At 34.4% G+C, this 16,498-nt stretch overlaps 1 protein-coding gene across 1 annotated transcript in view; it reads left to right on the top strand.

Annotated features, from left to right (window-relative positions):
• Positions 1-16,162, top strand: part of TTC21B (tetratricopeptide repeat domain 21B) — a 34,893-nt gene extending 18,731 nt beyond the window's left edge. Inside the window, exons 19-29 of the mRNA XM_029959911.1 lie at positions 663-769; positions 2,026-2,214; positions 5,215-5,325; positions 6,461-6,542; positions 7,215-7,365; positions 7,750-7,911; positions 8,296-8,491; positions 10,169-10,393; positions 13,038-13,158; positions 14,741-14,808; positions 15,808-16,162. Of these exons, the coding sequence (XP_029815771.1) occupies positions 663-769; positions 2,026-2,214; positions 5,215-5,325; positions 6,461-6,542; positions 7,215-7,365; positions 7,750-7,911; positions 8,296-8,491; positions 10,169-10,393; positions 13,038-13,158; positions 14,741-14,808; positions 15,808-15,885 (1,490 nt within the window). The 3' untranslated portion in view covers positions 15,886-16,162. The remainder of the gene's footprint in view (positions 1-662; positions 770-2,025; positions 2,215-5,214; positions 5,326-6,460; positions 6,543-7,214; positions 7,366-7,749; positions 7,912-8,295; positions 8,492-10,168; positions 10,394-13,037; positions 13,159-14,740; positions 14,809-15,807) is intronic.
• The last annotated feature ends 336 nt before the right edge of the window (positions 16,163-16,498 follow it).

Below are 16,498 nucleotides of genomic sequence, written 5' to 3'. Positions count from 1 at the left end.
TGTGCTCAAGATACCATTTCGACAAGAGATTAAAATGAATATAAGCCAGGGATAACTCATATTCTTCAAATATTAATTTATGCGTATACATTTTAACTATTATTCAAAAGTAACTTACTTTTTAAGTAGATACTGAAATATTTAGTTAAAATAACTTTGTATTCATGCTTGATTCAGACTCTAGCAAAAGAAATGTAGTTTGAGGTCTGACTAGAAATTTCATCAGTCATGCTTTTTGCGTGTACAGTAACACATTGAATCGATTTGGACATTTTTCATTAACTTTGAAGAGGATTTAGACAAGAAATGTCAGGAATGGCTTTATTTCCTGTCCATTTAAATCAAAATATTTTCTCTCCTATTTCTGAGAATGCAAATAGACTAGAGAGTCTCAATTTTTTTGTATTCCTTTTGCATCTTTCAATATCTTTGGCCTTAAATTTCACTTTGTTTATAGTGTGTAATGTTTTCTCTGCTCACTACCAGCATATTCTGCCCGCTGTCAAAACACTGCCTCAAATCACAATCCTAAGTAGGTAAAATGGAACTGTGAGTTTTTCATGTAAACTCTTGCCTGGGGTATGTGGAGAGCTTCATCTTTCTTTGATTTTACCAGGATCAGTTCTTTCAAGAATAATGTTTTTTTAATGTGATTGTTGCAGTTAATGAATTGTCTTCACTGATGGAAGATGTACGTTACCAGGTGCTTCTGGCAAAAATTTACAGCAAAATGGAGAAGATTGACAGAGCTATTGCTTCACTACAACAGGTAAAAGACAGACAAGAAATACCTATAAAAGCTTGCAATGTCCTCATGTTTATCCTTGGTTTCACTTTTATCTCAGATTCTAACCATAATGTTCCTGTGAATGTGGGAATGTGTATATGCCAGGGATAAAGCACTGGTGACTGGTGCAAAATTTGAAATACATAAGGGGCTAGAAAATCTAAGCTTTTTACAAGCAGTATTACCTGAATTTTAAATCAGAATGCAAGCTTTTACTGGAAGCCTGCAGTTGTACTGTGCCTTCATTTGTGTGTGGAGCATAGTTTTAGCAGAGCAGGTGAAAATGAAATTGGCCGTGGGGACAGGGATGTTACGTATCTTTAGCTCGGCGTTGAACACCATTCATAGAGCAATCTAGAACAGCTTTCATTGGCTACTTGTCATTTTGTTGTACTACTGTTTATTTTAAATAGCAGTAATAAGATCTGTTCATTCTGGAGTTGAATATTACCACTCAGATGAAGGCTAGAAAGGACAAAGTTGGAAGCTAGAGATTTAATCCCTTAGAAGACACTTTCTCGACACAAAGGTTGAGCAAGAGGTTGGGTCAGTAGATTCTATTCCATTATACCTCCACTCTGTGAAAGTGAAGGTAACAGAAATGGTAAACCTTGGTAGCATCTTCTGACCAGCAAGAAAAGTAAAGTGTGTAGATTGGTTCAAAATGTAATTGTATGTAAGAGTTAAAAACCTACTGATACTGGTATCTAATCTGTTGTTAAATTCTTACTTCTTTTTTCCTTATAGTGTACCATTTTCTTTCACAAGTTGACTTTTTTCAACCCAGTTCTCCTTTAGTAAAATTCCCCCTGGAGCAATCTCCTTCTCTTATCTTTTCTTTACTTTCTTATTTCTTCCAGGTTTCTCACTATATCACACTTCAAAAAACTTTGTCTCTCTCCTTTTGTTTTTGTTGGTTTTGTTACTGCCCTCAAAACTGTCCTTCCTAGTACCCATTCTCTTTGAAATATTTCCCTGTTGCTTTTCCTTCTGATGCCACGTTCATTTACACAAAATCGCACCTCTATTTTGATCATTTCAGCTGGACTAACTGCTCAGTCATGTTACTGCCTCTTAAACAGGTTTATTCCCTTGGTTTTAGAAGTTCTCCCCAGATTTTACTTTGTGTTTTAGTGCTTCCTTCTCTTAAAAAAAATTAAGAACATTATTTTAAAGTAGATAATATAAAATTAATTTCTTTTAAAATTTTTGACTGCTCACTGCTCTCCTCACACTAGGCTCGGGAATTACAAGCCAGAGTGCTTAAACAGGCTCAAGTACAACAGCTGGATGCAGTTCCTGCACAGAAACAGTTAGCAGCTGAAATTTGTGCTGAGATTGCAAAACATTCTACAGCCCAGCGAAACTATGAAAAAGCAATTAAATTTTACAAAGAAGCCCTTGTTCACTGTGAAACCAATAACAAGGTCAGTTCTCCCTCTGACTATTTTGCATTGTTTTTCCATTCAGTTTTTAGATCTTGCAATACATTTTTCCAATTATTCACAGAGTAGAAGTATATTTGCAATTATTTCTGCTTCATGATATACATAGAGCCTTGAACTTTCTGCCCTTCATTGCTTATCATGATAAAATAGTTGTATGTACTAGTAATTTCTGTCTCTTACCCAAATTCCTGACTCAAGTGTTGGTCTGCGAGCACTCCGAGGTGTCCATTAGGTCATACAGTGAGTCTGTCTTCAGGTACCAGTTTAGTGCATGTAAGGTGTGGTAATAATGGAGATTATTTCAGTCTTTCTTGTTACCTGTCCTCTGGAATGAACTCCCAGTGATTTTGGTCAGTTCAGACAATTTCTGTCTTTTCTGTGTCTGCTTTAGCAGTTTTAAACTTTTCTAGACTTGGTAGGATTCTGATTTTAGTCACAAAACGTTGCTGTTGTTGAGCAGGGATTTTTACACTGCTTCTCCTCTGCACTGTCTCTTTCCCACAAGTTGATAAATACAGGTAAATTTGAGCTTATTTTTATCCTCCTCTTCCTTCTATTCCTTTCACAGCCTGGACTTTGGAGATGAGAGGTAGAAGCAGAAGTCTAAGAAATCTGTAATTATAATGAGTGTCAACTTATTATACCCACTCAAAGTGGAGTTTTTTAGCTTAAAAATAAACAAATATAATTTTTATTCATTTTCCATTATTTCCTATCATAATTATGTTATATATTTAGTTGTATGTGAAGACTTCTTATTTTATTGCTTCTTATTGAACAACTGTCACATTCACCAGCTGCTAAATTATCAGCATATCACCTAGTTTTAATACTTGAACTCCTGTGTTGTGGTTTTAAGAATCTAGGTCCTTCCTAAAGATACAACTTCAGCATATTTGAGACAGGCTTTCCTCAGGGCATCTTATAAGAATGATGATGGAGAAGATAAATAAATTAGGACAGGAATAAAAACATCCTTAAAATAGTGACTTCCCTATTCTACTGTTAAGAGCAAGGGGACTGCCTGTCATAGTACAGGTACAGCTATGGCTTTTGTTATCAGTATCAAAGCCTTAATCTTTTACCAGCATGGCATTTCCCTTCAATTCTTGAGATTCTCATTGTTACAAGATGTGCTGTGCTGCTGACATTTGTACTGAATATCTGTTAGATGCCCTTACTGAAGACTTTTGTTTCAATCCTTCTTCGCTAGCAACACAGAATACAATGACATCTTAGAAAATACAGGTCTGAATTTATGATTAATTACTTGTTGCCTACTTAGAGTACTAAAAGCAAAATACTTTGTTACCCACAATTAGTATAAAGGAGTTATCTCAATTTATTTTTACAGTTTCAGTAGATTTGAACTTGTTTGTGTCCCTTCATTTTTAAAAAACATTGCTAGTACAAGATTGGAATTGAATTCTTTTAGATTACCAAATATAATTTTGAGCTCTTAAACATTCCCCTGTTTCTTGGTGTCTTCAGAGTTTACTTTCCTTAAAATTATATATGGAAATAACGGACATTCCTTTGAAGCTATTTGTACCTTGTTTCATCAGAACAAAACGTCCTGTATTTTAGCCAAAGTAACCCAAAATACATTTGAAATATTGCATTAAACAAATTATTCCGGTAAATGTGAAGAGATTGCTGTCCATGTCTTAAGGGGTTTGTGTTGTGTTGTTATGTTTTACATAGTTAAATCTGGTAGGTAGTACCCTACCTTTGCTTCACTGACCAGGTAAGAGGCAAAGCAGTGTACAGATGCAAACTTGAAGTGGATCACAGATTGCATCAAGCGCATCATTTCATAGAATTGTTGTTTGTGTTGGAAATGAAAATTTAGAGACCACTTCCAGTCAATAGAATGTAGTATAGAAGTTCGGCTGAACTGGCTTTTTTTCTCTGACCTACTCAAGGCAGGAAGAGTTCTTGACAACAAGGCTGGTTTTTTGTATTCCACTGTGCTGTGCACATAAGAACAGTGGCTTAAAAAAAGCTGTCAAAATTAAAGTTCTTACATGCATGTGTTCTCTGTATCATTTCAATGCTCACTCTCCTGCCTTTCTGTTTCAGAATTACGTGGTATGTGTTTGAAAACGTAAACACCAGGAAGTAAGAAGAAAACAGTTGTTAAAAACTATGCAGGTAGCCTGCATATCCTGAACAGGATGTTCAAAACACTATTCTGATTCAGGAGTGCCTTTCACAAGTGTAACTAGAGAGAGAATTATGATACAATTATAAATGCCTCTTTTTTGGAAACAAAACACATTTAAAATTAAACAAGAGTGACATTGCTTACTGTTTGCCTGATCCTAATTTTACTTTGTGATCAGTTTACCTTCTGTTTGCTTCAATGAAAGCTTGATTAAATATGTGGTACCTTGTGTTATAAACTTTCCTGTGGCATTTTATTCAGGATAGTCTATGATGGGACTTCAGCTTTAAGAATGCTTGCTTATGTACATTTCAGTTTGTTAATGTTTGCTCTTTCAGTTTGGTAATGTTTGCTCTATGATTGCTTCTCAGAAATGGATCCACACAGAGTCTTAATGTGGTAGGTTTGGAAATGCAAATAAGAAAACTGTTTGTTGCTTGTACTCCAGAACTAATTGGTGAATGTTAATGAGCTTTTGTTTCTTTCAATGAACTTAAAACTACTTGCACTTATATTTTTTTCCAAGACCAGTACCAAAATACTGTAGCCTTCAGAGCAATAGTATCTGAGCAGCTCTGTTTTCGATGTACCTCCAAAATATCCCTTGGAAAAAGAAAAGATTTTTCTGTTATAAAGGTGAGGGAAAGAAAATGAATTAAACTAATTGACCACAGGCAACAATAGAGAAGGCTCTGTCTTTAGGAGAGATACAATTTTTCCCTGCAGCTCTACAATACCGGGTTGATACTCATAGAACTGAACCAACTTTCTTCATCTTTGAATTAAATATGGTTAAATATTTTAATACACAGGCAATGTTGGAACTTGCGCGTTTGTATCTTGCACAAGATGATATTGATGCCTGTCAATATCAGTGTTCCTTACTGCTGAAGAATGACCAAGATAATGAAGCAGCAACGATGGTATGTGCTATTATACTAATCCTTAATCATGTTTTTGAAGTTTGCGTGCCTGTAATATGCTGTATTCATAAATTACTACTTTTAAGAAAGCCTAGAGCTTGTTATTTCAAAACATATGTGAAAAATCTATTACAACTAAATGTTTTTCTGTTTATGCTGGATGATGTTTCAGTATGAAGTTTCTACCAATCATAGCCTTTGTTCTATCTCAATACAAAATGTGTCTTTAAAAGTAGAGGAAAAAGTAGTAGTAGTAAGACTGGCTAAAGTATGGCTAAATGGATGTTCTATTAGCCGTTGACTAATAGACAGGGAAGAAGCTATTTTTCCAGCACAGTAATATTAAAAGAAGTATTTTAAAAAAGTTCCAAAAGAAAAGAACTATGTTCTTTAGGTTGTTTTACAGCCTCATCCAACCTTAGTTAATCATACTCCTGCTTAACAAGTTTTAATCCGAGCTGCAGGTTTTCTGTCCAGGGCTTGTATACTTCTTGGCTTAAAAGACATCTCAATAGACTGAGCAACTTTTGATTCAACAGATTAGGAGCAAAATTATTTTAAGATAGGAATAATTCATTTTCTTATAGCAGTCTAACATTTGAAATTTACCTTAGTATGGTGCATGAACAGGAGTAATAGCACTCTTAATATATGCTATTAAATCTACTCTATATTAGCTACCTATCAGTGGAGAGAAGCAGAAATAAAATAATTTGTTTTACTTGCACTGCTAAAGTGGGCTGCCATCTTTTTTTTTCCCCTAACTTTGCTTTTCTATATGCTTAATCTGCATTTATGGGAAATAAAATTAGGAGTGAAACTATGCAAGGGAAAACAAACATATTTGAAAGCTACAGCAGATTGCTTAATTACTTTTAGTTTCCACCTTCCATGAAAAATTGAGATATGAGCCTGTGCCTATTTGTTATTACTCTGTGTGTGTGTACGTACTGTTTGTTTTCTAGGGAGTAATGAAAAGTCCAATTCAGTTTACTTCTTGTGCAGTTCCTGCAGCACTTTAAAACTATAGTTTTAGCTCCTCACTTCACATAACCAGAGTTCATTACTTATAATTTTTTTTTATATTTTCACAATTTATAATATCTTGTTTTCTCAAAATTGTTCAATATTGTAGATGATGGCTGATCTCATGTTCAGGAAACAAGATTATGAACAAGCGGTTTTTCATTTCCAGCAGCTCCTAGAGCGCAAGCCAGGTGAGTATTTAACAGTAATATTTTTAATTCTTTTGATATATAGTTCTAACAAGAGAGAGAAATAAATATCTAAAAAAATTTTTGCTTGATTGAAAGGATAGGTGTTAATTATAATGTAATGAATACTAGAGCCAAAGACCATTACTGTATATCAAATTATAAAGATATTGTAGGGGAATGTGAGAAAATTATTTGTCATAGATAGAGTGATTTACTTTGCTGCAATGTAATGTGCATAGTTTACCTTAAGCCAAATACACCTGGGGTGTTATTTACTTGTTAACCATAAAGCACTTTCTTTTGTGTTTAAGATATTAAGTGCATGAGTACAAAGGTAGCATTTTATTTCAAGATTATTAAAGGAAACGTTTCTTGGACAGGAATAAGTTTCTTTGAGCAATTTTCAAATTGTGACCAGAGAGAAAGCTACTAAAAATATTTTAAAATTGTACTATAATGAATGTCAAGCTTTCTAGTGGACTTTGAAAGAAGTCATGAGAGTGCAAAAAATGGTTTTGTTTCTTTTGTCCGTGGTTACTATGTAATATGCCTTATGTATTAAATCATATTTTATTTCTGTATGTGAAAATATTAAGGCAGGCTCTTCATTTCTTAAGCTATTCATACAGCAAATAACTATAATTACAGTGACCTAATTATTTGTATATTTAGATAACTATGCAACCCTCTCACGATTAATTGATCTGTTAAGAAGAGCTGGAAAACTAGAAGAAGTCCCAAGATTTCTTTTAATGGCTGAAAAACATTCTTCCAGAACAAAACTTGAACCAGGATTTCACTACTGCAAAGGACTTTATCTTTGGTACTTGCAATTATAATTAAGATAAGGTTTATTTGATTATGTAGTATGTATTTAAATTATCTTTCTTGTCATACATTGTAATTCAGAGGTGCTATGTTGATTACTTAAGGTGCTAGGTTTTGAGGAAAGGTCTCAGTTTCTCTGAATATCTCAGGATATTCTTTCTGGTTCAATAATGTAATACTACTTATCTTCACGTTTTAGAATTTTGAAGACTATTTTTAGTTTGCAAAAACAAGTTCCTTGCAATAGTACGTGTGCTGTTCAAACTTTGCGTTATCAGTGTAAGTGGTTTGTCTGTTTTTAAATACTTCGGTTTCTTCTTGGGATTCGGAACAGCAAATTTTACTTGGCCAGGTTTAAATATTTTAATTCTTGGTGTAGGTATATAGGGGAACCAAATGACGCACTCCGGCATTTTAATAAAGCTCGAAAGGACAGTGACTGGGGACAAAATGCAGTCTACAACATGATTGAAATTTGTTTGAACCCAGATAATGAAACGGTGGGCGGAGAAGTCTTTGAAAATCTGGATGCTGACACAGGGTAGGTGAATGAAATGAATAATGCTTGGGTTCTTCTGTCATCCCTTTCCTCTTGATAATGTACTTGATTTAAATTGTTAGAACATTGAGATCATCTAATGCTATGATTATTTTATGTTATTGTGAGAGACCATTCTGTTCTGTAATAATTGAGTCTCAAGCACAAAATGTAGAAGATTTTCTCTGGAATCCTGGTCACTTGCAGTTTACAAACAGCTTGTTGGGTTAGAACTGCTTTTGTTACACAAGAGAATCAGTGTAGAATGCCTGTGTACCATTTTGTAAAAAATGGCACGCCTTTAGTATAGAGTCAGTTCTAACTTGTAATTAATTTGTTGTATATTAAAAAAATAAGCTTTTATGAACACTTTCTTTCTGGTAATAGTAATTCAACAGAAAAACAGGAGTCTGTGCAGTTGGCTGTAAGAACAGCAGGAAACCTGCTGAAGGAGCTCAAGCCTCAAACCATTCAGGGTCACATTCAACTGCGAATCATGGAAAATTATTGTCTCATGGCAACCAAACAAAAGTCAAATGTTGAACAAGCGCTGAACACTTTCACTGAAATAGTCCTGGATGAGGTTAGTAACCTGTCTCATTTCCTCAGTCTTCCCTTTCATACTTACTACATTTTCTGAACTAGTCTCACAGTTTACAGTCAGCAGTAGGAGTATGTGTTAGTGCTATTCGTTCTAAGGATTTTTTTTCCTATTAAAGAATATTTTATATAAAATTTGAAAACAATTTTCTGAAATAGCAATATATTTTAGAAGTTTTCAGTTGAATTGCAAATGTAGAACACAACTAAATGCTAATATTGCCAGTTTCTGAAATGTGAATAGGCTATTTGGTTGCTGGGTTTGTTTTTTAATTCCCAGGCTTGCCAGCAGCAGCTCTGATGATAAAGGCTATACAGTGCTTCATGCCAATTGGACAGAATTTAGACTCCAGGACAAGATTATCCATCACCTTAAAATTCATCCTTATAATGGAAATTTTCAGTATTTTATAGCTACTTGTAGTCATTAGTTTTAGGATTAATAATGGATGTTCCTGTTACCAGCAGCTTTCGACAGATTTTATTTAAGCAGGTGTAGACACATTTAGTGCATCAGAATGCCACAAAATACTTCAGTTACTACTACCTATTAACTATGTGCTAAACTGTACTGTGTCTGAGCTGAATATACTGATGCTGCTCTTATGTGTAAGGCAGTTTTAAGAATCACAAAGGTGTCCCTCTGCCTCCAGTACTGGCTTCTCAGTCCTGCTCAGGATTGGTCTGAGGTCCTGTGAATATGGAATGTTTTTCACATTGTGACAGTTCCAGCAAGGAAGAATGCTCCAGTTTATTTAGTCATTTCCTTCTGGAGTTGCATAAAATTTATAGCTTTAATCTCTTCAGACTTCTGAGGTTATTGCTCCATGCTAGTGTGGCTGTTGAAGGAGAAGGGGGACGAGCTTATCGTTAGGTGGAAGAGAAGGGATTTTGGTGGGGTCATTTTTTTTTTTTTTAGCACACTAAGACAGACGTATTTACAGCACAACCCTACGGAGGGATGTAGAGGCAGAATACCAGTAGTGAGCCAAGAACACTGAGAGTGAGAAAGAAGCTTTTAAGCTAGCTGCTGATAGAACTACTCTCTGCATTTAGGAGCAAGTTTCAGGATGTGAGCCCCATTCTCATCCTTTACTAATAAAGGTGGGATGTTAAAAATGACACTTGCTCTTGTACTTCTTTTACTGCTTGCTTTTGATGCTCTTGCATAGAATGGTGGCTTTTAAGAATCCTCTTTATTTATACACAGCTTTTGGATGCATACAGTTTAGACTTAAATTTTTGGGAGCTGTACACCTAATTATAGGAATCAGTGTCCTTATTTGACAGGCACTTCTAAAAGTGGAAAATACCACTTGTATTGTAACCTCAAGTGAGTTCAGTTTCTATCTGAAGTATTTATTTTTATATAAAAAGGATAGCTCTTAGTGGTGTCAGACTTTTTTTCTTATGAGATGAAATACCTGTGGATGTTTTCAGCATTTCCTTAGCCTGGTGTTTATAATAATTAGTCTTACAGAAATAATTATAGCACTAAGTGGAAAACATGTTTGTAAGATAAGATGTTCTATCTTTATTTCCTGAGATTTAGCTCTTAGTTTAGTTTTCAGATACATGGTAAAAGTCTTTCTTTTAAAAAAAAAAAATGTTGAAAGCAAAATAAACCAGCACCAAGCAGTCACTATACTTATTACTGCAGAAGGATCATATACCAGCACTTTTGGGAATGGCCACGGCTTACATGATCTTGAAACAGACTCCACGAGCCAGAAATCAGTTAAAACGGATTTCAAAAATGAACTGGAATCTCATTGATGCAGAGGAGTTTGAAAAGAGTTGGCTTCTGCTTGCAGATATATATATTCAATCTGCAAAATATGATATGGCAGGTGAATTATTAAAACGGTGCCTTCGTCATAACAGGGTAAGTGAATGCACATTGAAAGTAACCTTCTATTTGAACTAATCTAAATGTTTAGTTTTTCTCTGAAACAGAATTTGGAAATGTATGTCTTTGTTCAATTGCCTGGTATTCCACTTAATAAGGACAAATAGACCAAAACAAGGCAGGAAACCAGCGACTTCACACTGGAGGGTAGTAAACAAATCTGTTAATGCTGCTTAGTCCTTTTTGTAGTAACTTATGCAGGTTTTAGCTGTGCGGACACTGAAAGCTCGAGGTGTTATGGAATGTCAGAAATGCATTTTACTGAGTCTCACAAAACTGATGAAGAAAGGTGTAGACACATAACTTCTGGAGACTTGCTCCATTTATTGAGATCTAATCTTCATCTCTTATGTTTTTAAACATTAATGTTCATAAGCCTGCTACAGTCTAGGAATATTTTTTTTAATGCTAGTATTAATCCTCTTCTGTGGCAATACTGTCTGGTAGATTGTCTGGAGACAGTTTACCTCAGGGTTTCTGAGCAGGCAAACTGCACAATACCCTACTTTGACTATGGGAACAAACACAGATCTTAGCTCTTGTGCTTATTTTTCATTTTGGCCCTTTTTGCTGATCATGATTTTCTATCTATACGCTTCACCTTCCTTCATGTGAGGCAGATTGGTCTTCCATAGATCCTATGCTGCACATTGAGGATACTGTTTATAGAGCACAGCTTTGGTTTAGAAAAAGACCTGATGCTGTATATTTCTTTTTTCATTAATTATTTTAATAATGAGCCTTACTTTCTATACCGGTCATCTTTCTGAAACTGCCTTGAGAGACAGATGTTTTTTGAACTCTTTTTATTTCTAAATATAAAATTAAGAGGCAGATACAACAGTTCTTAGTATAATGGTACCGTGTACTTCTGCAGAGATGCCTCTTAAAATAGGATGTACTCAGTTTGATTTTTACAAAAAATGAGTTTAAATTTAGTTAAGAAAAATTCTGTCTTAAGATCAGTTACACACTTATCCAGATGGCCAAGGCAAGTTGCAAAATGCATATAGCTGGAGGATAAACACAAGTCATATCTCCCAAAATAAAACATATCTTGAAACAGGTGGTCTGTTGAGCAGGTATATACCACAAAGAACATTTGTTGCAGAAATTCCCATGCATAAAAGCATAGCCCACCAAGTAATTTGTTTTCTTCTAAAATGTTTGAGACCCATGAGGGACTTGGATAAACAGGCTCTGCTTGCAGCAGGGAGGAGGGCGAATCTGAAGTGTATCTCTGGTTCCTTGCAAAACAGGGTCGTGACTTTTCTTCTGCTTGCATGCAAAGCTACAGAGCAGGAATTGCATTATACACATAGATGTTGAATATTTTAGATCTTAAAGTATCTTGTCAATTCACAAGACAATATTTTGTATGGTATTCTCCATTTTGGAGGACTTGATTAGATTGAGAAAACACTTAATTGTGATTCATTAGTTTTTAGCATTATTTTTAAGAGTCAGAATTGAATTTTATTTTATATATATATATGTACACACACACACAATTTAAGTAAATACATTGAATGAAAGTTTCATAAAAACCTAGTGTCTTTTAATATGGATTTGATGTGGTTTTAAAAGACTTAGGATTGGTTAGTAAGATCCCAGTGAGCAGACTGTTTCTGTGAAATTGAGGTTTCTTTACTGATTACTCTTGATTTTGAACTTTTTGTTTTGTTTATCACAAAGGAGAGAGGTAGTATATTTTTATCTTCAACTTCCAGGTATTCCCATATTGATGCCAGTATGCTGTGATTTGAAAGTTTTTTATCGGTAGATTTCGGAAGCCCAATTGGCAATAGTGAAGTTAAAGAGGGAATGTAATTTATATATCAACAATTTTTTGTGCTGCATATGTAAAAAAGGTGCATAGTGTCATTTATTTTTCTCTTGAAAATATTTGACCTATTGGCAGCATAATATAAACTATTCATGGTAAGGGCATGCAGCAGTTAGGGTTTTTGTAAATTTTTTTCCTTCTTCATGTACTAAAATTAAGATTTCTATATAAATTACTGTATCTTTCATACTAACCTTTATTATGGAGTTAACGTAAGTGAGGCTAGTATTTTCAACTACTGCTTAATAGTTTTTTGGAACTTCTTTTTCAGATGCTTGTGACTTGCTACTTAAGAGTTATAAAAAATGAAATACTTAATGATTGATTTTTCTCTTCAGGTTATTTGTGTCTGTTTTTAAGCTTTAAGTGGGAAATTATAATGTAAAACTGTTTTCAAAAATAAAGCTATGAAAATACCTTTTTAAGAAAAAAATTAAAAAACAATATTTGTGGAAGGTACAGCACCTTCCAGATAGACTTGAAATGCAGCTGCTGTAGAGTTATTAACTGAGAGAGGTATCTACTTTTGAAGGAGTAATTCCAGTGGCCTCTGTGATGAACTCTGTACTTGACCCAGAGTAATGCAGAATTCCATGTAACTCATTTGTATTACAGATATTTTAAATCAAGACTGTCGTGTCATCAAAGTTAGGACAAGTACCACTTGTACTTTCCAGTTGTACAGATTTGAAGTATTTTAGCAATTAAGCTGTTGGTATTATTATATATAAGCTTACCTAAGTAAAATCTTGAGTGAATATATATGTTTTGCAGTCATGCTGCAAGGCTTATGAATACATGGGATATATAATGGAAAAGGAACAAGCATATAAGGATGCAGCAATAAATTATGAGATGGCCTGGAAATATGGAAACCAAACAAACCCAACAGTAGGTATGTGTATATATATAACCTGTAAGTATGATTTTGGGTACTACAGTAGGAATGAAACAACTAGCCCATACTGGAAAGACTGCTTTTAATTTTCCATAGAAATAGAGTATCACTGCTTTTCCTCACATAAAACCCACAAATGTTAAAAGGTGTACTGAACAGTCACTTGGAAAGCTTCCATGGCAAGAGGTAGTAGCTTTATGATACTTCAGAAGATTCTGCTTTCTGTTTTAGTACAAGGTTTGATCTGAAACAGTTTTAGTTTGCTATTTGTGAACAACTTCCCTATAAGGACAGCATTATTTTTTTAATAATGTATTTACAGTAATCTATTATGTACTGTCTATATCAGAGAATCTTTTATAAGACATAATACTTATGTGATGGTGGCAGGTCATTGATTTGATTATTTCATTTTGATAATCAGACAGATTATCTGTTTATATGGATCAGATTTTATATACATGAGTAAGGATTTAAAAAATAAATAATTTTAAATGTCTTTAAATATATCTGTTTTAAAAAGGATGACCAGCTGAAAACTTGGGACATTAGTCAAGTTCCAGTTTGTATGGTACATTGAAGTTTGCACTAAACTGCCACATTTTTAGACTGTTTAAATGTAGGAAGCCTTTATGAAATGGATACATAGGATAAAATGCCCTTTTCTTACTCAACACCTGTAGTCTGTCCATGGGTCCCAAGGCAGGTGGTTGACACAAATTCTGTTCCAGATTTTGGAATATGTTTATTGTCCCTCAAAAATGCATACTACTTCCAGTCTTTAATCTGTGGTCCTTTTTTGTGCCCTTATTTTTACTAGATGTTTCTGTAGACTGAGCCATGAATGTCTAGGCTAAAATATTGCAGTTCTTGATCAAATAAAACGTATTAGAACAAAGTTGTCATTTCTTGAGTGCTTACTTGCTAGTGAGGATAAGTTCATAAATGAAAGATCTAAAATTTCAGATTTTGGAAATTGCATGCTTATAATGTGATTTTTTTTTTCCTCAGGCCTGGTCTTTGTCCAGGCTGATAAACTTGAGCTTTACCTCTTAGTTGAAAGTATCAGCCTGGCAGGTTGCTATGCAACTTAGCTACTCCATGTGACTTTTTATATCAGTGGTCTGCTGACAGTGGAACAGAATAGCATTTTACGTCCCTAGTTTGTTACCCTGATTCTTTTTCCTTTTGTCCTTTAGTAATGGAATTACCTTTACAGAGGGACAGTGTATTGTAGGTCACAGTGAGAAACTCTGTGGGGTACCGCAGTAATTGAGAGGACAACCATTATGTTATTCTCTGTAGTAGCACATGCTCTCCAGAATAATGACTCCTTTTGATTCAGACAGAGCTATCAGTGTGTAAAGGACTTTTATTTACTACTTGAAGTGACTTTCAGTAGAAATTTTGATCACTACCAGGCTTATATGAGAGAATGCTAGAAAACAAACATACTAACTTCAGAAACACATGATGACCAAAATGAATTCAAATGTGATGTTTTTGTTACTCTATACAGAAACTGAAACTGTTGCCTTCCTCTCCCCCTGCTCCTCTCTCTCCCCACCTTTATTTACAGGATACAAGCTGGCTTTCAATTACCTGAAAGGGAAGAGATATGTTGATGCAATCCATGTTTGTCATAAGGTAGAATTTGCATATGTACTTAATAGTCTGTCTTCTCTAGCAACATTCTTTTATATAGTGATCTTTGGTTTTTTTGTTCAGTTTAAATTTCTAAAACACATAGCTTAATGTCAAAAAGGTGCCCTGTTTAATAAATTGTATTAAATTAAATATCCTCTACATAATCTGCTCTGTCCTGAGCAACATGGTCACCAGATAGATAAGAGATACAAGTGGACTGGCTGTCATATATGAAAGGATATTCAAATGGCACCACGTTCTTTTGGCCATGTGGTTGCAACTTGGTCAATCCCTACAGAATTATAGCTCAAGCAGTTTAGTCAAAGGTTGGCATCAGAAGACACTGTTGGAAAGTAACTTAGGTATTTGCCTTTGTATGGTCCAAACATAAGTAGAGCAGATGCAGAGTAAGAGGAAGGGCTACTATTAAAGAAGTAGAGTGAACATTATGAATGAATAATTATTTGTATTAATAATAAAATAAATCACATTTGTTCTTCTTGGGGAAATCAAGATAACTAGAAAGGACAAATTGAATGGAAGGATAAGAAAGAAGAGGGAATTGAAAGGAAGAAGATGAAGTAGATATAGTAAGAAAGAGCCCAAAAGGGAGTGAAAACATAAAGGCAGAGAAAGTATGTGAAATGATATGTGAAAATATATTATTACAGAGAGTGTATATTTAAAACCTCAGAAATGTCTGCAGAGGTCCCTGTTCTGATATGTTTCAAGCCACTCAGAGGCTGAAGCCTTTGACCCGTGTCTTTCATGCCAAGGTGACAGGACAGTGGAAATGGAAGCGAGGTGACTCTGATAGACCTGGGTTTGACCTTTGGATGTGGTGGTCTCTAGCCACAAGGAAATATTTGTGCATTCTAAAACTGGTCATGTTGTTATTTTAGTTTCAGAATGTGTAAGCTCAGTGATGAGAGTTATTACCAAATAGAGAGTTCTTTCCTTTTAGACACAGAACTTTTGGGTTTTTTTGTCTTTTGACAGGTTCTTGGAGCACATCCAAACTATCCAAAGATCAGAAAGGAAATACTTGACAAGGCCCGTGCATCACTAAGAACCTGAATGAGTTTTTTTATGACTCATGGACTTTTGTTTAATCAGACTTCAGAAGCTATGAATGAAATGCTGCAGTGACAGAGACTGTATCAGCACAAAAGTATTGTGAATAGGATGAATTTAATTATATTAGAGATCTGGATTACTTTCAGGAGAAGTCTGCAACCCTGAAAGAAATTGTATTTTTTCTCGTTTAGGAAAGAATTCTACTCCTGTGTGTGTTATGTAAAGTGACATCATAAAAGAGTGTTGTCAGCATTATAAAATTGTTTTAAAGCATATATCTCAGTATTTTGTTTTGGTTATTTGAAATAGCATTCAAAATAACAACCTGTCTTTTCTAGGGGAGATACACTGTTAAGATGGTGGATTTCAGTTTGTGTAAATTACAGTGTAATATTTATTCTACAGGTGTATTTCTAAGTTATGGGGGCATTTTTTCTACATATAATAAAGTCATGCTTTATTTTTTTTTTAATCTTGAAAAAACAGATATGTGCATTATTCTCTGTGAAATTTACATTTTTAATGAAAATGTAATAGTTAAAATTAAAATCCTATGTAAATATTCAGTAAAGACTTTTATAGATCATGCAAGTCTCACATTTACTTTCTGCTC

This window comes from Manacus vitellinus, unplaced genomic scaffold (assembly GCF_001715985.3).
Source record: "Manacus vitellinus isolate BGI_N305 unplaced genomic scaffold, ASM171598v3 scaffold_22_pilon, whole genome shotgun sequence".
NCBI classification, from domain to species: Eukaryota; Metazoa; Chordata; class Aves; order Passeriformes; family Pipridae; genus Manacus; species Manacus vitellinus.
The sequence above is the reverse complement of the archived record's forward strand: the minus strand, read 5'-3'. Positions and strand labels throughout refer to the sequence as shown.